General features: G+C 40.6%; 1 protein-coding gene across 12 annotated transcripts in view; it reads left to right on the top strand.

Annotated features, from left to right (window-relative positions):
- The window catches only part of NBEA (neurobeachin), an 835,610-nt gene that overhangs the window by 753,388 nt on the left and 55,559 nt on the right, over positions 1-26,663 (top strand). For all 12 annotated transcript variants that reach the window (XM_090027554.1, XM_090027509.1, XM_090027581.1 and 9 more), the window contains one exon: positions 14,821-14,988. In XM_090027554.1, coding sequence (XP_089883680.1) covers positions 14,821-14,988 — 168 coding nt within the window. The remainder of the gene's footprint in view (positions 1-14,820; positions 14,989-26,663) is intronic.

Raw genomic sequence — 26,663 nt, 5'->3', positions numbered from 1 at the left:
GTCAGTATTCATGGAAAAATTATACTCGTGCAGCATGGGCCATCTCAAATAAAGATATGAGCTTCAATCAGCCAGAGGTAGCAGGCCATCGGGTTAATGAAATTTACACATTGTACTAAGTTGGAAAATGTAAGAAAACAATAGAAAGGACCATAAAGAGATTTGAATTATGGATAGAACATATATTGAAATGGGAGGAAATGTAATGCAAAAAGGGTGTCTGGGGACAATAATGAATAGCAAATTAGATACAAGCTTGCAATTCTATATGACATCAGAAAAGACAAGTGCAGTGTTGAACAGTGTATGTAAAATCATTGCATCACAGAGCATGTAGATGTTATGACACTGGTGAGACTGCACCTGGAATATTGCTTTCATTTTTGGGCACCTAAATGACAAAAGGACAAATTAGATGGAATTCAGAGAGAAACAAAATGAATGAGGGTGGGCTGTTCAAAGAGAATGATCTATGAAAACCTATGTTTAAAAAAGGTTGACATACCTGTATATATCTGGCTAGCTAAAAGGTAAGATAGAGAAAACCATTTATAAAAATAGCAAGAAACTTAGAGTAACAGGATTACATTTTAAAAGGGGAAAATGTAGATAGATTTATCCAAAAAACTTTCTAGCATAGATGTCTATGGTAGATAGTGAAATAGATTTCCACTGACTATTATTTGGGTTTTTTAAAACCAAACTGGATAAAGTATGAAAAATATATGGTAGGGAGCAATTCTGAACTATAAGAGAAGTGGGACAATATGGCCTAAAAAATCTTACCCACCTTTAAAGTCTAAGTACAGTTTTGTACTGTTCAGCAGATATATTCAGTTTACTTATCCCCAGTTTGGCTTGTTGTACAAAAATCTATTTCAAGAAAAATATAAGCAGGGGTGTGGTGCTGATGTCTATAAAATGCAATGCATTTGTGCCAAGAGCTGGAATTTCTACAACAGGCTTAGCAAAGTGGATTCAGTACATATTTACAGGGAAGCCACAGGAAATCAGAGAGTATTTTAAAGAACCATGATTCTGCTCTAATGTCCCCTGAAATCAAAGGGAGTCTTTCCATTGAATTAGATTGGGCCATAGGTAATACCACAAAATGTAGTATCTGGTATTTTTTAGTTGACAACATTGTGGCTATTCATGTACATTTTGCTCACTAAAGCCACACACAAATTAAATGTGTGAACACAGAAACCTTTATGTATAAACCTGCTTATGCATTCATAGATGTTATTTTAAAAAAAAAATCAAATGTTTCAGCATTTCACACAGAATTTTACAGAGAGAGATGACTCACAAGTAATTCATTAGTTAGCAGACCTTTTTTCATTCTGCCTGCTAAATGACTGGAGTATTTTTTTGGCTTTTTTGTTTGTTTGCTTGCATTAAGCTTTATAAAAAAAATAACTTGTTAGAAATGACTTTCTATTGAACGAAACTGAAACTTGTGAAAATTGTTATCAAGTTATTAAGTCTGGTTACTTTTAAGAGCTATTTCAATAGATTTTGAAAGCATTCAATTTATACATCAGAGATTGTAGTACCAGTTTAATTTATCCATACAAAGCTAGACTGATTACTACTGACTTACTCATGAAACATTAATAAAGCATTGTGTTCGATGCTAACATGATTATGGTATGACCTCAGTGATGTCACAGAGGACAGAAGCAGTAAGTGTCCCTGATAACATTACCCTAATGCTGGGTTCATCAATCATAATCTACCAGTTTACAAAAAAAAAAGAGAGGGGGAGAGCAGGAGGGGGAAAGCATGTGTGCACACACTCTAAATCCTTCCACAGATGTACATCTGTAGTCTTACTCAGCCTCTCAGTCCCAGCAGACTTATGGTAGTCCTGAGAGCCAGAAACAAAACATATACAGGCAGTAAGTCATGCATGTTAAATTGAGGCAAGGAATTTTACTGTGAAACATTGAAGGAGATCTTTTTTTTAAATAAGCACAGTAATTTAAAAACAAAAGATGAGATCTGCTTCAATCCAAAATTAGCTATAATGCTATTTAAATTACTGAACATGCACATATAATATTATAGATTAGGGTGCTGAGTAAAATGCATTTACTATTTTTACTGTTTCTGTAATTCATATTTTGCTACTTGGTATAAATTGTTTTCCTTTCTATGGAATGATTTATATACGGATTACTGGCTAATAGTTATAGTTTCCCACAATTCCATGGCTATTCAGAACAATCTGTACTGTTTCATAGGTAAAAAGTTTCTTAAACAGTCATTAAATAAACAATTTAAAATCTTGTTTTTAGAAAACAGGAGTGATTCAACATGAAGTTTTGATCTATAGATAATATTGACTAATAATTTCGAATCAAGCAAGTAAAACTTGAAAAGATTTTATTGTTTAGTTGGTGAAATTTTTATTTTTTTTATTGCAAGGGTTCATTCTTATCACAAAATAAACACATCTAACTAAAAGTGGCATAAAGTGAATATAAGATTGCACTAGGTAATGGACAACTGACAGAACACCAGTAACATAGCAAAAGAAATATAGTTACAGACATCTTTATGCTAAATATATAGAGAGATGTGTTAAAGGGACACAGTATAAAGAGACTCTAACAAAATGTCCCAAATGTATTAAGTATAATTATACTTCACCTTAATTAGATGGTCATCGTCTTTAGACAACAAATTTTCATTAAATTTCAGCATTTCATGATTTACTTGCATGGGATAGTTACTATAGTATTCAATACAAGAGATAGTGAGGGCAAGTAGAGTTGAGTTGGATCTTACAATTTTACTTAGGAAGAATCAACACAATCTGTATACCTTGTGTATACGTGGGTTGAAAAAAAGGATTTGAAGACAACACAGACAGTGGACTTGATTGATAAGGAAGCTATATATCCAGCAGAATTCCAAAAGGGAATAATCTCAGGGTGCATCAGAAGACAGATTTGAGTTGAAGTTAACAACAAGATATTCCAGGAGGGCTTGTTGATAGTGTGGGCTGGGATATGGGTATGGAAGGATGGAAACAATACCATACTGTCAAGGTAATGTAGTGAGACTTCAGAACAGAAATATCACTGAAGGCAATGTAAGCAGATAAGGTGAACCAAGGAAAAGTAGAGAGTGAAGAGAAGGGGACATATATGAATTTTATGAAATATTGGGCATGTCTACACATGTGTTTTAATGTGCAGTAGCCTATTCTACTGCACATAAGAGGAGTGCATCAAAAACCATGCTAATACGCTAATGTGCAGTAGAATAGGTCACTTCTAAGTATCACCTAAAAAGAGTGCACTTGTGCTGCTGCACATTGGTACAACCTAACGTGCATTTATTTAGTACCTCATATTGGAGGTACTCAGTTTAATGTGAATTAGTAAAAGGGCATCAATTCACATGTAGACATGCCTAACATGTATTAAAAAAGGAACTTCATAGACAATGCAGTCACTTAGCAGATCCAGATGGTTCTCATAAACAGAATTTAGGTGTCTAATTCACCACAAAATATCTAATCTGACCTCAGTTCAGTAGCTATAAAATTAGAATACTTAAGCATTTCCATTTTGTCCTCAATAGATCTCTATGCATTTTGGCTTAGGTTTGTGTAAATGCCTATATGTAATCCAGATAAAACACTTATGTACCTAACTCTCACCTAAACACTGTTGCAAACTACACCAATACTGAGTGGAGCTTAACATACTCCTAAGTCTCTGAACTGTTAGTCATTTGTGCAGCCTACCTACTGTTTGATTGACATTGACAGCGTTTAGTTTAGCACAAGGTATAGCATTCCAACACGCACTCTCAAACCTAGTGCTGGTAGAATTGCTTGTCTAGTGGCCCACTCACTGCCACTTCACCAGCCATCCCAGTCTCTATTGTGACCCCCATGAATTACACATGCCCCTGGCAGCTGGAGGGGCATGGTGGTGGCAGGAGCGTGGCAGCAGCAGCGAGAGTGCAGTGGCAGTAAGTGTGCTCTTTAGGCATGCCAGTCATAGCAATGTTCTCTTTAGGTTCCCTTAGTCTGCCTGGCAAGAGATGGCAGAAGTGTACAGGGCAACTCTGATTGGCTGATTCAGACTGCCCATGGTTAGCCTGTGTTTCCCTGCAGCACAAATGTGGAGATTGTGAAAGGGGCATGTTCTGGTCCCTGCTAAAGCAGCAGAGTTCAGCCATAGCCATGCTGTCTCCCAGGTGGAGGGCAGGGGTAAAGGGGAAGCACTGGAGGACTGTATTCTCTCCTGAGAGAAGCCACAGCATGGACAGACATTCACTTTCCCAGAAGAAACTCTCCTGGGAGTGATTTAACCCTGTTTTTTCTCAGGTTATTTTTCTTCTGGAGCTGTCATTTTTCCTCTGGAAGAAAAAGCCTGAACATCAACAGCAACTTTCCTAGGAGAAACTGAATATCTTTATAAGCCTTACTAGAGGGTTTGGTAGACTGAATTAGGGAGAGAATTTCACAGGCAGTGAATAGCATGACTGAAGTTTTGAGAGATATAGACAAACATGGCATCAAAATTGACATTGGTGGGAGAAAGTATATTGTGCCTAGGCCAGATCTATCTGTGAAGTAACAAAGGGAAACTGACGTTTTCAAATGGTAACTCAGCTCTCTTGTCACAAACTTTTACAAACAGGAAATATGTGGCACAGAAAAAATTGGTGAAGGCAACTGGACTGATAGTCTTCCCTGACCAAGGTTCTAACACTTGTTCATCATTTAGGGAAGTTGAGAGATCATGTCCTCCTATAGGCTGACATTACTCGATGCAAATCACCAAGGGACCCAATACCACCTAATGTGATTATATTAGACAGAGATCCAGGATGTGAGTGGAAGTTCCCACAGCTTCTCTAAAATCTAACTTAGGAAAACTGTGAAGAATTCTTCCATTTTCCAATCCACATATTATTAATCTGCCATCACAATACCTGAGCAATTTATGTATGCAAGTGCTGTCACTTCAGACACTACCACCACTACCTCCTATTTAAAGTATGATGTTGCTGAACCATTGTGCTTTTCTTAAGATCTGAAACAACTACAAACATGCAATCTTTTCATAATAAGATAATAGTAATCAATCTTTTAAAATACAAAGTAATTGAAGGAAAAGAACATTAGCTATTGCCTTGAGGCACTAGAAATTTCAAGTGCCTTATGTGTTTAACTAGCAATTTTTCTTATATTTTTACCTTAGTTATTAGCAGAAGTATTTTATTATTCTATAATAGATACATATAAAGTTCTGAAAGAGCACAATGGTATCCAAAGAGAAGAGCCTGAGGATTTGAAGCTTACAGTTTTTTGAGGTTTCTAAAGTTCCTAAATTCAAAATAATGAAAAACTCAAGTTCTTACAAATCTTCCATAAATTCTTATTACATTTCAGCATACATCACTATAAGGGAGAATAAAAAACAGTAATGGAAAATGGGATTTTCCACACACTGGGCATGTGTACACGCATGCATTTACTGTGCAGTAACCAAAACTGTTTGTACTGCATAGTAAATATGGCGACTTATGTTGACTTGAGCATAAATATGATACCTGCATGATGCAGGTATCAAATTTACACTCAATTAATTACTGTGCAGTAAGACACATGTAGATGCATTATTACACAGTAACCCAGGGGGTCCACCTAGCCACTGGGGAGCCAGCCTAAGCCCAGCCCCAGGGCTTGTGGCTGGCCATCTCTCCTGGCTTCAATTTATGACTAAAGTTATTCCACAAAGTTAGTCCCAAGGGCTGACAGCCATGTCACCAGAGGCTGGAACTTCCCCCAGTGGCCACAGGGGCACATGGCAGGCTGCTCCAAATTTAGTCCCAGATCACTTGCACATGTAGACACTGGCCTATTCCTGCTTACTGCACAGTAAATTGCTGTGAAGTAAATTTAAGCTGATGTAAATGCACGTCTAGACACACCTAGTTGGTACAATAAATATGATTGTTGAATTTGTTTTAAAAAGTGGAAGCAGAAGACAAAAGGTCTGCTGTTGAAAAGAAGCTTATTTCTACTAAATGCAGGAAAAAAGTTATTAAAGAAAAATGTATCCATGTCAAAATATGACCTCTGCAAAACTGCCACAGCCTGTAAAACATTCACTAAAATGATGAGCTACTGTGTAAGTGCTGGTCACGCAAGTTAGAACTGCCTCAAGGCAGCTTTAATGTATACATCCAACTTTTATAGCATTGGGGTGGGGTATGGTAAAGAAGAAAATTTGTAAAATGTGATTATTTGTCCTAGTTATTACCTGGAACACACTATACACCACTGCCACTGTGTCAGATCTGCCTGGGTTCCCATTCATTGTTCATTATAGTCATAATATAAGAAAACTCTTTCTTACTTTGAACTAAATTCACTCCTAGTATCACTTTATTGTGCAAATCACTTTATCAATAAGTAAGGAAGGTACAGTTCTGGACACAATAGATTTTAAAAATAATAAATAAAAATAAGTAGAACTAGCAAAGAGGGAAGAAAACAGTTGTATTGAAGGAAATATGTAATTTAAGTATAGTCATATACAGCAGAATGTAAATGTTGCAAAGTAAAACACTCACAAGTTAGGTGATGCCGGATTTATGATTACCTATGCAAGCTTCATTTAGTCTTTTTCTGCCTCCATCCCATGCACTGAACTATGCATATGTCCTGTGGGAAAAATTGATTGTGGTCATGTAGCTACAGCCTATATGATACTGCATGCATTTAAGAGTAAAGGTTGCACAAGCAAAGAAAGATCCGGTATTTCCTGATTTGGGTGTTTTGGGCATTGCAGACTAAATAGCACTGTTTTAATGTATTTTTCATGCAATTTCCTGTTTTTTTAAAGAGAAAAAGAAAGATAAAAGCAAATTCTTATGTGTAACTGCAACATCATCCCCACCTTGTATTATTAACGTGTTTTGAACTTAGAACATTGTAGCACAGATGCCTGAACCTTAAAATATGGAATTAACATTAGGTACCAGTAGATGACAATTCCTTTTGTGGGAAGGGTTTAGGACTAAGTGCTGGATTGGTAGGAAAGGGTTCCAATTCTTTTTTTCTTCTTTCCTGGAAAGCAGGGGAATTCTTGCTTCATAGTTAGAACAAAGGAAATAGTGCCTCCAAGGCCACGTGCTGTTTCAGCGGGGTGGTTGAGGAGAGCTTGACCCCAGGTAGCATCCTCTCCTGTCTGCCGAAACTGCCCTGGCAGCTCCAAGACTTTGTTAGTATAGTGTGTAGCAATTATGATATGGCTTGTCCTCCTGTTTTGACAGTGGAATGGCTGCAGCTCTTCAGAAAGCTTGTGTTCAATTATTTTTCCTTTAGGCTGCCAACAGTGTCCCGGGCTAGGGAGAAACATTACACATAAACCAGTTTAAGTGATCAGAAACTGGTTTAAATCTGTAACAGAACAGATATTCCATGCACATAGACCAGTTTGAAAATGGTTGAAACCTATTTGAGATAAACCTGGTTGAATGTAGTATCAGGTTTAACTGATTTGGATCAAACTGGTTTATGCAATGTCTGTCCCAGACCCCTTCCTGGTTTAAGTTAAACCAGACTTCACCAGTATCCCAGCATGCTCTCTGCTCCCACCCAGCCAGGCTGGCCCTGCCCTTCTGCTCTGCAGCCGGAGCAGGGACAGCAGGGGTGGGGTCCTGGCCAGTGAGGTCATGAATAATTATTTTTGCATGAACAATTCCCCCTCTCTTTCCCACCAGCAGGGACCTGAGCTGGGTCTGCCAGGCACTCCCCACCTTGGTGCTGCAGCAGCGGAGCACCATGGCCCCTGAGGCAGAGTGGGGCAGGGAGGACAGTTAGTCTCCCCGCTACTCCCACTGGCAGCAGGGTCTGCCTGCCATCAACGCTGCGCTCACTCCCTGCAGGGGAATAGGCCCCTGCTGTCAACTCCATGGGACGGAGAAGGAATAACCCTGTCCCTGGACCAGCAAGGATCCCTGCCTGGCTGTGTCCCTGCCCTGACACTGCAGTGGGAGGGGGCAGGGCTCTTTTGGGGGCAACAATCCCTGTCATAATGTCACAGAGCAGGAGCCCCTTCTTGGCAAGGGTGCTGCAGGGCGGGTCCCAGGCTTTTCCCCACTGGCTGGTCAAGGGGCAGGAGTGTTGCTGGCCCTCAGCCCTGGGCTAGCACTCTGAGGCAAGGGGGTATGTGCAATGCATGCATCTGTTGATGATGCAGAGCTTTTCAATCTCCCTCCCTGCTTTGTCATACTGTCTGCAGCAAACTGACAGGTGAGCAAGCCAGCTGAGGGGGCTGATAGCAGTCTTTATCACCCAATTAGAAAAACAATGGCCTCTCTTCATTACTTCAGATTTCTTAAATAGCTTACCAGCTGACCCGTTGATTAGCTCCAAACAGCCCTAAGCAGTCATTGTTCTGTCTGCCTGCCTCAGTGAAATTGGAGACACACACAGATATGTCTCAGCATTAGCTAGCATACCACACACTTAGGGTCCATGGGGCTGGTGTCCATGCTGTGGAAAATGGGAGGGAGGGAGGGAAAGGAGGGATTTCCTGCCTGAGCAGCAAGGATAGGGGTGGGGAGGGCAGGGGAGGGCAGGGGGAAGCTGGCAGACCCTGCTGTGTCTGCAGTCTCTGCCAGAGCCTTGCATAGAATTTCCTAGCATAACGTATGCTGGCTGTGGCAGAGAGAAGGAAGGGATCCCTGCTTAACCTGCAAGTGGTGAGGGGGTGGGGAGAGAGGGGCTCCGAGTCTCTGCCAGAGCTCTGGCCAGGGAGCAGAGGGGAGGGAGCAGCTCTGCTGTGGAGCAGAGAGCTCCATCCAGCCCAGAGGGCATGCCAGGATGTTGGGGGACTTTAATTTAACTTAAACCAACAAGGGGCGTGGAACAAACATTGCATAAACCAGTTTGACCCAAATCAGTTAAGTCTGATTCAACCAGGTTTCTCTCAGACCAGTTTCGGCCATTTTCAAACTGGTTTATAGGCACTGAACATCTGTTCTGTTACAGGTTTAAACCAGTTTCTGATCACTTAAACCAGTTAATGTGTAACGTCTGCCCCTAGCCTCAAGTTTGAATCAATTCAGTCTCCAGCTTTTTGAATGTGTGTCCTTAACCCTGAGGAATGCAAGCAAGAAAGGGTAAAAGACCATTTTTGTAAGTTTTTCTCATCCCAAACCTGTGGGACAAACATAATTCTCTTTGCTACTGGAGAGCACTCCCTCTGCTGAGTATTAACAATCTTTTGGAAATGCTGGGAGTAGTTAGCTCCCAAGAAAAAGTGGCAAGAATCTTGGCTAAGAGAAAGTGTTAAGTAATCTAAAACATAGGAATTTGTCACCAGCTTCCCTTATAATTAGTGATTAACTGAAAACCTACTATATGTGTTTATATAACAAATCATGGTGATGCTGGTTTTATTTGGGAGAAATTAAAGATGATTATAGGTTTTAAAAGTGTTAATTTAGGAGCCTGATTCCTTTACTAAACTCTGTCTCAGTAAATATAATCAGTTTTAAGGCTATCCAGACCCATTCAGCCAGATAATGACACATTTATTTGAATTGTGGGTATATTTAGAGCATTATTTTAATACTAAAATGTTGCCATTTGAGAAACTGGACCTAAAAATATTGTGTTGCTGCTCTCTAAATTATTTTCTTCAGATTCATATTCTATGTATGGAATAATTAATAAAGTATTCAAAATATTCAACAAAAAGGCTGAGGCAGGAATAATAATACATAGAGTGCAAGGCACTCCATCCCCAAGCCACCTAAATCTTTGTCCTTTGATGTTCATAACTGGATAATATCAGTGCTATTTCAAATTCTGTATAAAAGTTTAAAGACTAAATCAGCATATATCAGTGCAACATTTTAATGTAGGCAACAGTCTTACCACAATAGTTTGTATTTTAACTGTTCTAATGCTCTGTTTTTAGGTTTGGCACAAAGAGACATAATGTACTGCCAACATATAGCACAGATAGTAATGAAAAAGTGGACTTTTTTGCATGAATAAGAGACCTACAATATTTGACAAAACACTAATTGTTTTATTCCCCATGTCCTGCAGAACTAAAGGCGTAAATAGAGATTGCTTCATTTTGAGTGAGTTTCCATCACCCAGCATGGAATCTTGGGAATGCTTGACCTGGACCTGGGTTATGACATTGCACAAGGACTACATGATCATTTAACAGCTATATTTGTTCAAACTAGGGCCTATTCTTATCATCTGCCATCCTGTTTTGTTCAGTATCTTCATCAACAACCTGGAAGATGGCATGGAGTACATTCTCAGCAAGTTTGCAGATGATACTACACAGGGCAGGGGCAGGGCAGGAGGAGGGGAGTAGTAGATATACTGGAGTGTAGGGCCAGAATTCAGGGTGTTCTAAACAAATTGGAGGATTGGACCAAAATAAATCTTCTGAAGTTCAATAAGGACAAGTGACAAATCCTGCACTTAGGATGGAATAATCCCATACACCAGTACAAGCTAGGTCTGACTGGCTAAGCAGCAGCTCTGCAAAAAAGGACTTGGGGTTTACAGTGGACAAGAAGCTGAATATGAGCCAATAGTATGCCCTTGTTGTGAAGAAGGCTAACAGCATACTTGGCTGTATTATTCGGAGTGTTGCCAGCAGATAGAAAGAAGTGATTCTTCCCCTCTATGTGGCACTGGTGCAGCTACATCTGGAGTACTGTCTCCAGTTTTGGACCCCCCAGTACAGAAAGGATGTGGACAAATTGAAGGAAGTACAGAAGAGACCAACAATAGTGGTTAGAGGGCTAGGGAACAGGACTCCTGAGGAGAGGTTGCGGGGACTGGGCTTATTTAGTTTGGAAATGAGAAGTGTGAGAGCAGGATTTAATAGCAGCCTTCAGCTACCTAAAGGGTGGTTCCAAAGTGGCTGGAGCTACACTGTTCTCAGTGGTGGTAGATGACCGAACAATGAGTAATTGTCTCAAGTTGCAGCAAGGGAAGTTTAGGTTAGATCTTAGGAAAAAACTTTCTTATGAGGTAGGTAGTAAAGCACTGAAACAGGCTACCCAAAGAGGTTGCAGAATCTCCACCCCTATAAGTTTTTAAGACCTAGGTAGACAACGCCTTGACTGGGATAATATAGTTTGAGATGGTCCTGCTTTGTACAGGGGGTCTGACTAGATGATGGCCTACGATCCTTCCAACTCTATTACTATGAATTCTATGATTCTATGTTAGGTACAGACTTGAATTTTTTAGGATTGCTTTCACTTTCCTGTGACTTTTTAATTTGTTTTCAAAGTTTCATAGTAGGTAGGGTCAGAAGGGACCTGAGCAGATCATCAAGTTCGACCCCCTTCTATGGGCAGGAAAGAGTGCTGGGGTCAACAACCCCAGCAAGGTGTCTAGCCTCCTTTTAAAGACCCCCAGGATAGGAGTGAGCACCACTTCCCTTGGAAGTTGGTTCCAGATCCTAGCCACCCTGACAGTGAAGTAGTGCCTCCTGATATCTAGCCGGAATCTACCCTCTGTCAATTTATGGCTGTTATTCCTTGTTACTCCCAGTAGTGCTCAGGGGGAACAGGGACTCTCCCATTGCCTGCTTGTCTCCCTTGGCCAGTTTATAGATGGCCTGTTTTGACACTTTTAGTAATGAATAACAATTCTTTTAAGCTATGAACATTATGAACACCACCACCTCCTTATGTGGTGGGCCTGAAACAGAAGACTTTCTCAATTCTCTTGAATTTTATACAAATTTGGATCCATATCATTTCTGATGAAGTCGTATGCTGGCAAGGTGTAGATATCACGTAGTAACATGGATAACTGCGGGAACTGGTCAGATATTTTTTTTGGTATATGTGACAGAACATCTTTTAGGTTGTCTGTCACTTTAAGGGTTGGAGCCAGGAGCTGCCAGGTAGCTACTGAGAGCAGCCATTTTGGGAAAGCTTTGTTTAAAAGCGGAGCATTTTTGAGATCACCACTCCAGGAATATCTAGGAGGTAAGGGTGAGGGGAAGGAGGAGGCCTCATTGGTCCTGGTCATGACCACAAATTGCACCCTGCTGGCACTCAAATACCAGGACCAAGAGCCCACTCAGTGTAAGGTGGGTCAAGGCACCTAAACCCCTGCCCCCATCAGGTAAGCTTATTGAGAAGCACCTGAGACCTATGGGGTGTTGAACCCTGGAGTGGGGGTCAGGCTGTCTGAGTGAGCAGAACCTGAGCCCAAGGGGGTGTAAGACCCCAGGTCCTGAGAGTTGCAGGGTGTTGTGGCATCAGGTAAGCTCAGGGAGTAGCAACTGAGCCCTAAGGGATGGAAGACCCCAGGCCCTAGTGGAAAGGGCAGAGTTGTGGCCCAAGAGGGGGGCTTAGTAGTCCGGTGAGAGGCCAGGAGCGAAGTAGGCCCATAGTGCATAATCACTCAGTCCCATCTGGGTGAAGGTCACAGGAGAGGCCCAAAAGACCGCTCTAGAGCTGAGTGAGGGGTGAAGAAAAAAGCCTGAAGATTTCTACAGAGTAGGGTGGAATGAGTATGGCCTGGATAGGCAGTATGCAAGAGACCCTGATGACAGGGGTGTAGTGTGTGTGTGGCCCCAAAGTGGGCAGTGTGTGCTAAAGATAAAGCTGTGTGCCCAGTTTGGCCTGGCCTTGAGCCAGAGTATCATCACACAGTGAGACATCAGTGAGGCATGGGACGTGTAGGGTTGGTAGGAGCGTGTATGTATTGCCCACAGTCATTTGGGCACATGAAGGGCAGCCTTTCACCTGTTTTACATCATAACCAATTATCAACAAGGCATGGCAGGTGAGCAAGGTGGGCAGTTTGCCCAGAAACAAGGGCAGGGCCATAATAATAGTATCAGGCCTGGAAGGTGCCTTTGTCACAATACAAAATACAAACAGAAGTATTTCCATTCAGAAATGGTGTTGTGATGCCTAAGAGAAATTCTAATTCAGGTGCCTCATTCTCTCATTGTCAGTCTTGCCTGGATGACATCTCCCATGATGTACCACAGTTTTCTTCCCTTAAGCTGAGGTTGTATCATGGAACTCTTCAGCTAGCATGTGTCATGGGGGAGGTAGTCCAGTTTGTAAGGGGTGATCCTTAGAAAGCAATAGGAACCTGAGCAAATTGTACTATAACTTCTATGAGACACAATGGTGGGACATGCAAATTGAAATAATTCACTTCAAGGATGTAATTGTGGGGAAGGGGTGATAGGGGCACTGCCCCAGGCACTGATTTGTGGGGGTGTGAGAATATGGCTGTTGCTGGCCACCGTACATTCACATTTATGATCACAGTAGCAGTCAGAAGTCACCACTTTCACTTTGTCCCAAGCACATCCGTACATTGCTGTTTCACTGCTTAAACAATAGTTTCTTGGTATATGTTCTGTAAGTCTGACCTAATAAAAAAAAATTTATTAAAAAAAAAGTTCAAACTCAGAATTTTCTGTCTAAATCAGTATCATAACTGAGAGGGTTACTTTAGTGGGGGGGGCACAAAAGCAGTTGTTGCTGAAGCAGCAGATGAACATGCTATTGCAGTTGGCACAGCAAGAGCCAGTGCCATCATGGGTACCATGCAGCTGCCCTAGTTATGGAGCTGCTCTACTATTCTTCTGGTTTTGACTCGTCCTAGTAGTTGGTACAGCATCAAGTACAGGACATCCATTAATGTAACCGTATTTATTACATGCATGCTGAAAAGCTGCAGAAGGGAGCAATGTACTTTTCCAACTCCAAGCTCATGAGCAAGCACGAGACATGGTCAGCTAGTAAAAGGAGGTGAAGGGATGCCTGTATCTGATCTGAGATTTGAGTCTTTCAGTGCAGACAGTTCTAATAAAGGTTATGCTACTGAGCAGGGAGTCTAAACTCAATCATAATAATAAGCCCTATGGCTGTGATTTGACCTATAATAAGCCCTATAGCTTTGCTTGACCTTCTCTACTGGAAAAATGATAATGAACTCTGAACCCTTCTTAAACTAGGCAGTCACAGCTCTTCTTTCTTCTGTTGGAGAGTGGGAAGTTTTCCTCTGTTTTGAGAGACTACTTAGGAAAAGAGCACCTTGCACAGTCAGCCACAGCTGCCAGTCAGAGTTAAAAATTTTTCCCTGTAGAAATAATTACAACTAATACTGTATTCCTGCCTTTTGTTTTAGGTCTAAGAATTATTAGAGCTGGTGGGAAAGTGAGTGAGGGATTGGATATTTTTGCAGCTTTTTTCCATTTTCATAATTCTTAAAAAAAATCTGGCAAAGTTATCTGATAGGTGTAAAATTAATCATTTAAATAATCATTAGAAGAAATTCTATAGCTAAAAAATTAATTTCTTATAAGACTGAATAAAACAAGACTCATGTCTCACTATTTTTCACAGTACAATTAGTTGTGGCTTTGTTAACATACAGCTACTCCTTGCTTAACTTCATAGTTGAAAAATACCACTTAAAGTGAAACGATGTTAAGTGAATCCAATTTCATCACAGTAGTTACCTACTAGCATACAGCAGCCAAACATTGTGCTAAATGACCATAGCACAACTTTAAACAAGTATGTTCTCTAATAGATCAGTGAAGTAATAAGGAAACAACATTAACTGGGATGACATTAAGTGAGGAGTACCTGTATGTTTGTTTGTAGGACTCTAAATATATTGTATTATCCTGAACAAGAAATGGAATGTTGTCCATTACAACCTCTTCAGATAGTAAGGAAAGATAGGAGAGACTTTAAGAATGAAATTGTATGAAACATTTTTTATCTGACTCTGAATTTCATCTCTAGGCCCTGGAAAGTGAGTTTGTATCATGTCAGCTTCATCAGTGGATTGACCTTATATTTGGCTACAAGCAAAGAGGACCAGAAGCAGTGCGTGCACTCAATGTTTTCCATTATCTAACATATGAAGGATCTGTGAATCTGGACAGTATCACTGACCCTGTCCTCAGGGAGGTAAGTACTTGTTACCATTCATCCTAAAAACTACTGTAATCTCTCAGGAATTATTTTTTTCCAGGTTAAAAAAATCTTTTTTTGGTTGACACAATTCAAACCTTGGAATCCAAGATAAACAGTCAAATATACTTAAGCATAAAAAACAACGCTTTCTTTACCAGGAGTCACTGAGATTCAACATGGTCAGTTATGGTATATTATATGTATTATACTTCATAATGTATTGCCTTTCATGATTAGTCTCTGACAGATTCACTTACTAAAGTTGGAAGGTTTAAATAATAAATTCCTTGACATTGTGGTCATGCATGAAAGGAAAAGGTCCAATATTATCAATCAGATAATGCAATAGGAATTGTACATATCAAATAGAATTATGGGTGTATAAAAATAATTGGTTTAGATTACTTTGATTTTGCTTTCTGTAACATACAGTCAAATGTTACCAAAGAAGGAGATTTTCTGTATGTGTTTTGTTCTTTGCATATGTGTTGGGTTTTTAAATGTCAAATATCTTTCCACTAGTTGTCTTTGTGGAATCATGTTGCTATCCTTGTGTGTGTTTTGTTTCCAATTGTTGTACTTGTTTTTAGAAAAAAACATTAATCTGAAAAATTATTACTATTCATATCCTTCATGTATTGGGTAAAATGATTAAAAATTAGGTGAAAAGTGTGAAGATGCAACAGCTGCTAGATGAGTCCATTCCCCCAGATATCTACCATCTGCTGTATGCAAAACAGTAATCATTTATATACTGCCAGACTGTAGAAGTGTGTGTGTGTGTGTGTGTGTGTGTTTTAGCTTAGAGACAGAAAACCTGTAGATTTTAGAGGGTGTTTCTGGGTCCACAAGAAACAGTGGTAATCAGCTAGGTAATTTTTTTGGAATGAAACATTATTGTGTTTTTTTATAGTTTGGCTTTCTCACTGAAATAACAGACAAACTAAACATTTCAGACAGATTCTTAGGACTATTTTTCAGGTAGTGCACAGATCTTGCAAACATTTATATACATGCTTTAATATTACACGTGACAATCCTCATTGATTCCAGTGGGACTACTAAAATGCTTAAATTTAAGCACCTGTATAATGGTTTGAGGATCAGGAGATTTAGAGTACAATTAGAGGCAGTAAGTTGCATAACCCCATGCACAAAGGAGCAATATATTTTTTAAAGTATAATTGAGGAGCCCAGTGCAATGAAAACAGTGGATTTGCACTGCTTACCATCCTGATTTGCATGAGCAGGCTCCTGCATCTTGACTTCAAGGGTCTGCCTCCACAAGGCAGCTTGTAGGATCGAGGCCTGTCTAAGCACCTTACTTAATAACTTGTGACATGATGAGCATCTTCAGCTTTCTCCTAGCCTTACTGATATGCACAGCTTGTCAGCAAGGATTTCAAAAAAATCAGGGAGATGATTTTGTTTTTTCACTTGCATGTATAATCCATACCCTGTAGTCATTAACATAGGTGACTCTTCTTGTGCTTTCATTTGCACTACATAAACAACTTCTAACAGTGTCGTTTGCATTTCATTGCCACAAGCAAAGAAGGAAATGCACAAATGAAAGTTTATTGTTAGCGACCTTGAGAGTATAATGTTCGGTTTAAAGTAAAAGATTCTAAATCTTCCTCTGTTTGGTTTAGATATGTCTTTTATATAGAAATATACATACAGCTAAAAATAATTAAATATGAATTAGTTTAGGAAGTATTCTGTTATATATAATAATGGAATGTAAATTATGCTTACATATTTCATGTATACATACATGTCTATGGGAATAAATATAGTTATAAATGACTTGGGGATTCTCTGCCTAATAATAAGGCCCTTCCTTTATGGATACATATTTACTTGTGAATGAATTGTGACTGATACATTTCTGTTGCAACTACATATTTTGGCTATTTATATTATTTTGTAATTTTATGATATTTTCCTTCCTTTTACAACTGAACTTCATAGATATTTCAACTCCCCAAACTAAGAAAGTCATTTAAAAAATCCTAAAAGACCCAAAAAGTCAGTACAAATACAGAAGATTAGAAAACTTTATTTTCCCCTATGTATTTTATCAAGCAAATTATAGTGTTAGATATTTGAACTTAGTAGCTTTGGGATTTAAAAGATGTACACCAAGATTTACCATCAGTTCCCATATCACAATCTGAGATAAGTGTTGTTTATTTTCTAATAGAAGGAAATACTGGATTTTTCTTCTGAAACAGAGAGTTGATGAATACTATCCATTCATAGGTTATAGTTTAAGCAAATAACTTTTAGCTGGAAATCCCACCAGCCATTAGCAGATAATTAAACTAGATGACTGTGGCCACCTCTTCCAAGAACAAGGTCCAAGGTCTTAGTAGAAAAGGAACCCTACTAAAGAATGAGTCTCTAAATAAAAACACATTAACCAGGGCCCAAATGATGCAAAAAATTGGGTGTAGATCATAAAAGGAAGGTCTCCATCAGACCAGGTTCTGTATCCCATGTTCCAGTTATATTTTGACTCCATATTGCACTTTGGAATGAATGATAGCTCCAAAATGCACCACCAAGAACAGGAATCAGGAAAAAAAAAGAAACTATCTAGAATCTTTACAAAACCCATGTAGAAGCACAAACCATAACCCATCTTGTCAACCTGTTAGATGCATGTACTTGTTGCTTAGGGATGCATTCAGACATATGTGGACATTTGGTTGCCCAGGGACAAGTACCTGTGGTGCACCTTGCACTGCATCTGCTTGTCCCTGGGGAACACCCATGCCACGTGTACTTTGGCATGTGGCAAGTTACCGCAGGGGCAGTAGGGGAGGCTGGGGCCAGCACTGTGCTGGCCCCAGCAGCCTCTCCTGGGGACCTCCCATGGCTGAAGCCATGGTGATCTTACTGGGCAGAACGTGGCTGAGAGCCACAGCATGACTCTGGGCAGCCCAGCTCCACTTTTCAGCAGCACATGCTACCCAAGTGTGCGCTGCTCCATCTTTTTTATTTCCTGTGGGGTTGTTCTAGCCCTGGAAAAAATAAAGTAGCGCACACTCTTACCTCAGGCAGCATGCCCTAGCAGCTTGAAAAACTCCAGACTGTGTGGTACATGGAGCAACAAACGTGTTTGTAGTGCCACCTACCACATGACTGCACTCATCTGGACACACACTTTGTGTTCATTTTCACCAGCTGTTTGTGCCTGAAAGCTTGTAAAGAACAATTTTTCCAACTATCTAATTGGTCTAATATAATATATCACATCTACCCAAAGAACCTTGTCTTTGCAATACATTACATTTAAAGTCCTATAAATTATAAAGGTAGATTCAATATCTAGATTCAAGCCCATACCCTTGTTTGCCACTTACAAAAGCAATACAATTTGCATGCTTGTCATCTGTTTATGACAGTACATTGGCATCCCGGCTATGCATACAGTTGCCATTTTCTGTTCAAATCTAAGCATACTTTTTGAAATTTTAGCTATTTTGCAGAAGCCCTGTATTTAGCACCCAGCCTGAGCAGTTTATTTAAACACTGGGGGCATTTCACAGAAACTGTATTTGAGTCATATCTTTAGCTCCCCTGACTTGAGGGGAAGAAGGGAGGATCCATTCATTATTAGGGCTAGGGATGGACATTCAAAAAGCCTGAGCCTGAACTAATTCAGGACAGATGTGCTCTCTGGACTGAGGAAATTCAGACACATGCCTGCAGTGGCTTAAGCTAGAAGTCAGGGGGTGCTAGAGCAGCCCTTCCTTCCCTTCTGCAGGGAGCTGAGCTGATGCGGGGTGTGGCCAGGCCCCAGCAGGACTCTCTCATTAGGGATTTATGCCTGCAGGGTCCCAGGCTTTTCACTGCTGGCTGCTCAAGGGGCAGGAGTGTTGTCAGCCCCTAGCCCCAGGCTAGCACTCTGAAGCAAGGGAGGCATGTGCAGTGCATGCATCTGTTGATGATACAGAGCTTTTCAGTCTCCCTCACTGCTTCGTCATACTGTCTGCAGCAAACTGATGGGTGAGCAAGCCAACTGGGGGGCTGATAACAGTCTTTATTACCTGGTTAGCAAAACAATACCCTCAACATTACTTCAAACTTCTGAAGCAGCTTACCTGCTGACCTGTTGATTAGCTCCAAAAGCCCTAAGTGGTCACTGTTCTGTCTGCCTATCCCATTGAAACTGGAGAAAGAAACACACACAGAAACGTCTCAGCATTAGCTAGCATACCACATGGTGGCTATAGTCTCTGCTGTGGCAGAGAGGCGGAAGGGATCTCTGCTTAATCAGTGAGTGGGGGGGGGTAGTGGGGAGCATTGGGAAGCCAGAAGTCCCTGCTGTGCCTGCAAGTCTATGCCAAGCAGAGGGGAGGGGAGGGAAGGGAAGGGAAGGGGAGGGACCAGTCCTGCCCGGCCCAGAGAGCATGCTGGGATGCTTGGGGATTCTGATTTAACTTAAACCAGGAAGGGGTTTGGGACAGACATTACATAAACTGGTTTGAGTCAAATCAGTTAAGTCTGATACTACATTCAACGAGGTTTATCTCAAACCAGTTTCAGCCATTTTCATACTGGGTTAAGTGCACTAAACATCTGTTCTGTTACAGGTTTAAACCAGTTTCTGATCACTTAAACCGGTTTATGCATAATGTCTGTCCCTAGCCTGGGAGACTGGCTCAATTCTGCCTTCAGTCTCCTTTTCTGTATGTGCACACATGTCTACACAGACTCACCCACACACACATACTTGGCTCCAAAGGGAAATGTCTAGCACCTGTGCTTCATGTTGCATTGGGAGAAAGTCAATATCTCTATACCTTCCCCTTACCTTAGCCACCACTTAGTGCAAGAGAACCTCCTGTAACTTATGGTTAAATATATTCTTGAATTAGAAAAATACCATTAAATAATAAGCATGTTATATTTACTACTACTTTATCTTTTGAAAATATTTCATGATATATCAAAAAATAAATAAATGCATATAAATATTGAAATCAACCTACCAGAATTCATATAGTGATGAGACCAAATCTGAATTCTCAGTCTGAGTGCCCCACGGTAAATCCAAATGTAAATCTTGGCTCAGCTCTCTCTGGCTGGACATTGTGACATTTTCCAGTTTTAAAATGTAAAATTGAATGAAGAGACTCTTTGTCAACTCGAGCTATTTTTATTTTAGTCTGTGCATTGCTATATTGTTTTTATGTTATAATAAATGGAGAAGGGAAAACATATAGTAAAAATTAACAGGGATCCAAAATTAAGTAATTTTTCCAGTATTGTAATTTTAGTATTTGGCATTTACAAGTGGGCCTATATGTTTAAATAAAATAAGTAGTAAAGCAAACGCTAAAACTTGAAGAACAGCGTAAGGATATTGATTCATTCTTGCTTGACAGGTGAAATCACTAACTACAGCAATTATGGCATTAAAATGTCAAGAAATTAGAGGTCAGAATAACAGATAATTTTCTTCCTTTTGTCAGATTAAAAATTGATATTCTTTGACAGCACAAGATCTCTGGCTGAGAAAATTATGACAGCTTAACTCATTTTGTACTTGTAAAGCAGTAATTGATAATGAACTTTACCATGACAGCCTTCTCCTGTGGAGAAACATGACAGAACGTCCCTAGTACAAAGCCTGTATCTCTTTTTAATATGTAAACAGTAGTTATATTGGACATTAGATGCTATTTGAAATTGTCTTTACTGTTAGTTTACATCATAATCCAAACCATTTCTTCTGGACAGGTCTAGCTGACTTCATGAGGACTGATGTTAAGAATGCTAATGCGTTAGAGAAAGCTATCTAAAGCCTACCATATTCAATTGCCCCTATATGTTTTTGCTCATTTTTCTTGTAAATTATTATTTTGCATTGTGTAAATCTTCAAAAGTGACTAAACATTTTTGGTATCTGCATTTTCTGAAATTCTGGGTACCCAGTCTAGAACACTCTAAAATGACTGGATATTTCAAAAGTGCCAAGTACTCAGAAGGTAAAACACTACTTACTCATTTTTAGATGTTAGGACCTTATGTGTGCACAATATAAATTGTTATATCCTTGCAGAATAAACAGCATGCTCACATATTTGATATTTTTAAGTCTAAATTATTCATATGATTATGTTAACTGTTTTTTTGTAGTGTCTGGAAAACTGAAAATGATTCAGCAGGGGGACTCAGTTTGACAAAAATGTAACTGAACTAGTCACATGTAACATTGAAAGCACATATTTTTTATAGATTCACAGAGAATTAATATTTCAGGTCTTCTATTTATTTCTTGATGTAAAATTATTGCCAGATTTCCATGTATTTTTATTGAATGCAATTTGTTCATAATTAGTAATGTTTAAAAAAAGCAAGTGGAGCATTATACTCAGGGTGACCATATGACCTGGTTTGGCTGTGGCAATTCTGGATCTCGAAGGCCAGTCCCGGGCGAGGGGTGCAGTCTGGTGCGGAGGTGGAGTGGCATGGTGTACTAGGCAACTTCACCTCCCTACCAGACTGTACATGTGCTCCTGCCTGCTGGCCTCTGTCACTGCCTGCAACAGTGCTGCTGAATGGGGGTGAGGGGAGAGGAGCTGTGTCCCAGATGTCTCAGTTGTCCGGGATTTCCTTATGGTTACCCTAATTATATAGAACAATTGTTAGTTTGTTTTACATTCTAGGCTGTCTTGTTTTTTCCTTGTTTTCATACTCCATTGCAAATGTAGCTAGGCTGTACAGTACAACTGCTGTCTTTTGAGTGCACCTCACATTCAGCAGAATATGGCATCCCCACAATCCCAACATGAGTGTTTAGTCAGAAAAAAAAAAAAAGAAAAGAAACAAATATGAAGAAGCTACTGGGTTCAGATATTTGTTCTTAGCAGCCACCACCTGTCAAAACACCTACAGCCCACGCAGCCAAATTGAAAAATGATTAAAATGACTAGTGTTTGACAGTCAGTTGCCATACCCATAAACTAATTCTTGTAGGATGGTTTTGCTGGCAGCTAGCAGAACATATGGCCTATGCAATATTTATATCTTTATGGAGGACTTGATATTTAGCATATTTAAATCATTTAAAGAGTCATGATGTTATAAGGATCTTGCATTGCTTCTCAGTTGTCTTCATTTCTAGGTTTTTACTTTTTTAGATTATATTTTCTTCTCTTATCTCTTTCTTTGATCTGACAGGAATAACAAAGCATCCCTCTGGATCTGCTATAGTGAAATATGCCCACAGGAAGAAGAGTAGATCACATCAGCTTTCACTTTTTTTTCTTGCTGAAACACTTTTTGCTACTACAGAGGGCTGACATGATAGGGTTGTCAAGAATCAACAAGATAGATATATCTTTAACAAAAGGGGTTGGAATGCTAGCCTTCCCTTGTGGCTGAACATAGAAAATATATGAGGACAAAATTAACATGCTTACTGTTCTAATACAGGAATAAAAGACTTTCATAGCGACACACAGAGCTAGCCTTTGCATTCATGGGCTTATTTATTTTTATTTCTTTTTAACCAGTTAGATCTTTTTCTTCTGTGTTGTCTTTCTTTGATCTGACAAGAATATCAAAACCACCCCTCTGAATCCACTTGATTGAATATTACCCTCAGTACTGGCCACTTACATGTTCAGCGGTGCCTGTGTACCTCCATACAAGGGATGCTCCTGGCTGCTTCTCTGGGAGTAGTCTCTGTATGAAACAATTATAGATAGCTGTAACATAATTGAGAGACTGTCAGTAGGATCAATATCCACTTTTTTCCCAAGTTAACTAAGAAATCTTTTCAGCAAAGTCCTTTGTGCAAGCAAAAGCCATGATGAAAATATTAATAATTTTGTTATATGCAAGGGGCCCAGATCTGCTTTAGGGAATGTATACATGGATCCTATTGACTATATCAGGAGCTCTGCATCTCCTTCATGGTTACATTTTTGTGTTTTCCAGACATTCAAAATAGAAATCTTTCTTTTTTTCTGTCAGTACAGAATTTATGTACAATCCAGATTGTAGGAGGAATAGTTTGATAGGGGTTTTGCTTGCCTTCTGAGTATGTTTGGGATAACCAAGTAGAAAAATGAGTTATGCATTTACTTCTGAAAGTGGTTATGTCTATAATAATTTCTTTCTCTTTGGGGAGTAAGTTCAAGAGTTTAAGGACATATTCTGGGAAAGATTTGCCATATTGCATTTGTGAACCTTGCCACATTCTGCTAAAGTTACTTTGTTCTGGTGAAACTTTGGTTAAGAGAATCATGGTCTTAGTAGAAGGCATTTACTCAGGGAAGTAGGGACAATCTTGTTAAGATTTATGAAGACAGATGCTTCAAATCAGAGAGGATTTGGTGTGGAGTTTTGGAAATAATACACAAGCCATTTACTTTGACATAGCAGAGATCAGAATCTGGTTCAAAAATTTCAGAACATTGACTATGCTTAAAATCAAATATTAAATGTAGTTAATTCTACTTAAATTAGTGATTCTTCATGTTTCCTTTATTAGGCTCATTAGAGTTGATCATTGTCACGGGGCGGAGACCCAGAAGCGGCCGTGATCTCTCCTAGCGCCCCCTACCGTGCCAAATGGGTGTCCGTGCACCCTCATTCTCACCCGCCATGTCTTTGATGACAAAAGTATTAAGGGAGGCTCCCTTTTGCCCCCTTGGACACGGTACCCCTGATGTATCCCAGTTTGTGTCCCATCTTAGCGGACCCCGTGAATTAAAGTCTCAAGGGCTACACATGGCTCCTACCACCCCTGATACCACGCCTCAAGCCTCTCAGATGTACCAGCCGTTGTCTAGGCAAATCCCTTGCTGCGCCCTCACGGTGGCCCCTTGCTTGCCTCGCTATAGCCCACATCCTCATGGACATCCTCTGGGCTCATCTTAGTTGCCAGCACAGGTCCCCTGGCCTCTCTGGCCTGGCACGTTTGGCCTGTGCTCTCTCACAAGTGCTCCCTGCTCTCTCTCCTCTCACCGATGCCCGCATTCCCCGTGGACGCTTTCTGGCCTCTTGCAGCCATGCCCCACTGGGGCACCTCTCACGATCCCGCCCGCACTGGGGCCCTGCCTCATGAACAGGGCTTAGGTGGCCGTAGCTGTGCCTGGCCCCCAAATCCCCTCCCTGGGGCTCCGATTCCTGTGTGCCCTCCCTGGGGTTCCTATTCCTGTGCGCCCTCCCTGGGGCTCAGGTGGCCATAGCCATGCCTGGCCCCCAATGCACTGTGACCCTTCTTAGGGCTGGGGTCAGTGCACCCCCTCCTTGAGTCTACAACCCACCCCCCCAAGGCTCAGGTGGCCGTAGCCATGCCTGGCCCCCAGACCCACCTTCTCAGGTCTTATGCCGCACTGGGGCTTCTCGCCTGCGCCCACACTGGGGCTTTTCCCTCGCGACACTGCCCCACTGGGGCCAGGGTCAGTACACCCCAAAACACGTCACCCTCTCCGGCGCCAGGAACCCCCATGCTACTGGGGAGCTCCTATGAGGCCTTCTCCAACCCCTATTAGCCTCACCTGGTCCTCTGATATAACAACAAACAAAACCCTCTAAGCCACCTGGCTAATCATCAATCAAATCCCTACCAGGGCTTTCTCCTCCCAGTATCCTTGAACCAAAGCTGTTCAGGCCATCAAGCTTCTCTAGGCTGCCTATTCTAGCAGAGCTCCTTCTCCCTTGGATGTTAGTGAGGAACTGCCTGCTTGGCCTCAGCCTAGGCTGTTTATATAGGTCAGGCTCTGCCCCCTTCTCGTCAGCTGACTGAACTGCGGTTGCCCTGGCAACCAGCACCTGTAACTTTTCTCGAGAGCAGGGCACTTCAGTGCTCTGCAACAATCATATTTGTGAAAAAATACTCATTTGTGCATATTTTCATAAATAAAATTTTTTGGTTCAGTGTCCTATAACTCCTGGGTCATACTAGTTGTTGCTTAGGTCTCTGACACATTACATTTAAGATGCAATTAACAAGTTAATGATGCCATAAATAGTAACCTAGCCATATGTTAAAAGTCAGTTTAAGGCACGATAATGCAGTAAATGGGCCACAAAGTTATTCCACATATAGTATTTCACTATATGTGGAAGAATTTTGAACACGTGGCCATTTGGGGCTTGTCCATGACAGATCCCAACACTCATCTGAGTGTCAGGGTCCAGCATGTTGCAGGTCCAGGGTCTGGAACAAAGCTTTCTCCCACCCAGTTAGGCTGGAGAAAGAACCAGTCCCTGAACTCCATTTCCTGTAAAAAAACAAAACAAAACCCTTGTGTGCTGCCTTGCTGATTCTGGCAGGCTGCAGCAGCCCAGCCCCAGGATCCTCATGCACCAGGGATAAGTGAAAACCTGTTTGCAGCCAAGCTGGGCAGCACATGGCAGATCCCAGGACACAGGACCTACAGGATTGGGCTGCCACAGAATCCATTACCAGAATCCCCATATACCAGGACCTGTAAAATCATGTTTGCTCCCCAGCTGAGGTTTGACAATCAGCTGATTGTCAGCTGGAGTTGGGGACCTGCACTACAGCCAGTTCGGTCCCTGGCCCACATTGACAATCAGCTGATTTGGGGCACTCAGGTTTCATCTTCCTAGTGTTGGGGAAGCTCAGGATTATGATCCCAGGCTACCTCTACATTTGAAGGTAAGGCATAAGTGGTATCTAATCCTTGATCCCAAAATCATGCATCCATGAATGTGTGGCATGGCAGGAAGTGTATTTTTGGGGATCACAGATTAGGTCCCATCACACCTTAACATGAACAACTGTCAGGGGCCTTAGTATTTGTGAGCAGTCATGAAAATTGTCTTTCAATCTGTCTTCATAAGTCCTACTAGTCCCCTAAACTCTGCTTGCTTTTTCCTCCATCACTAAAGGCCTCAGACGGTGTTTAAGCCTGTTGTTTCAAGTTGCAGTGGCAGGAACACCAAGAATTTTGTAAAATTAGTTAATGAATTAATCCGGTCCCAACCTTCAACTTATGTGTTACAGGCCTCAAGTGCCAGCTAGAAATCTGGTTTCTAAAGTGAGTGATTGGGAAGTACTTAAAGGTGTAAATCCTGGAAGATCAGTCTTCAGTAAAGTACCTCTGACACCAGAATTGAAATTCTATTATGCTATGCTGTGCTCAGTCCTGGGCTACGCTATGTTAATTTAGAGTTTATTAGAGTTTCATTTATGAAAGCAGGTTACACTATTATTGTTAAAATAAACACATATATACTTATCTTCAGGAAATTTTGATTTTAAAGAAATAATTGTTTGGATTATTTCCAGCAAAATATTCTTCAAAACTCTCCTCTTTGTTTTTGACGTAAACTGAAAACAATAATGTAGATGTACTCTACTCAGGCTTCAAAACAGCACTAGAGAAGCATATTATCAACTGAAATAGCTAGATCCTTAGATTGAGTAATAGCTACTCCAGCAAATTGATGTAGGCAAAATGCTTTGAATAATAGTTAATTTATGCTGAAGCAATGACTGGGTATTATTATAACTGAAATCTGTGCTAATAGAGAAAAAAGAAATCCCTTCCAGCTATTTCTGCTACAAAATGCAGCAGTAATTGTCACTCCTCCTCCCTTGAGTAATATCTGACTTCAAATGTATATTAAAATGCTTGTTGCTAATTTCAGAAATCAATAATTAGTACCCT

This window comes from Crocodylus siamensis, chromosome 1, assembly GCF_052110815.1.
Source record: "Crocodylus siamensis isolate JL-2025a chromosome 1, ASM5211081v1, whole genome shotgun sequence".
Lineage (NCBI taxonomy): Eukaryota > Metazoa > Chordata > Crocodylia > Crocodylidae > Crocodylus > Crocodylus siamensis.
The sequence above is the reverse complement of the archived record's forward strand: the minus strand, read 5'-3'. Positions and strand labels throughout refer to the sequence as shown.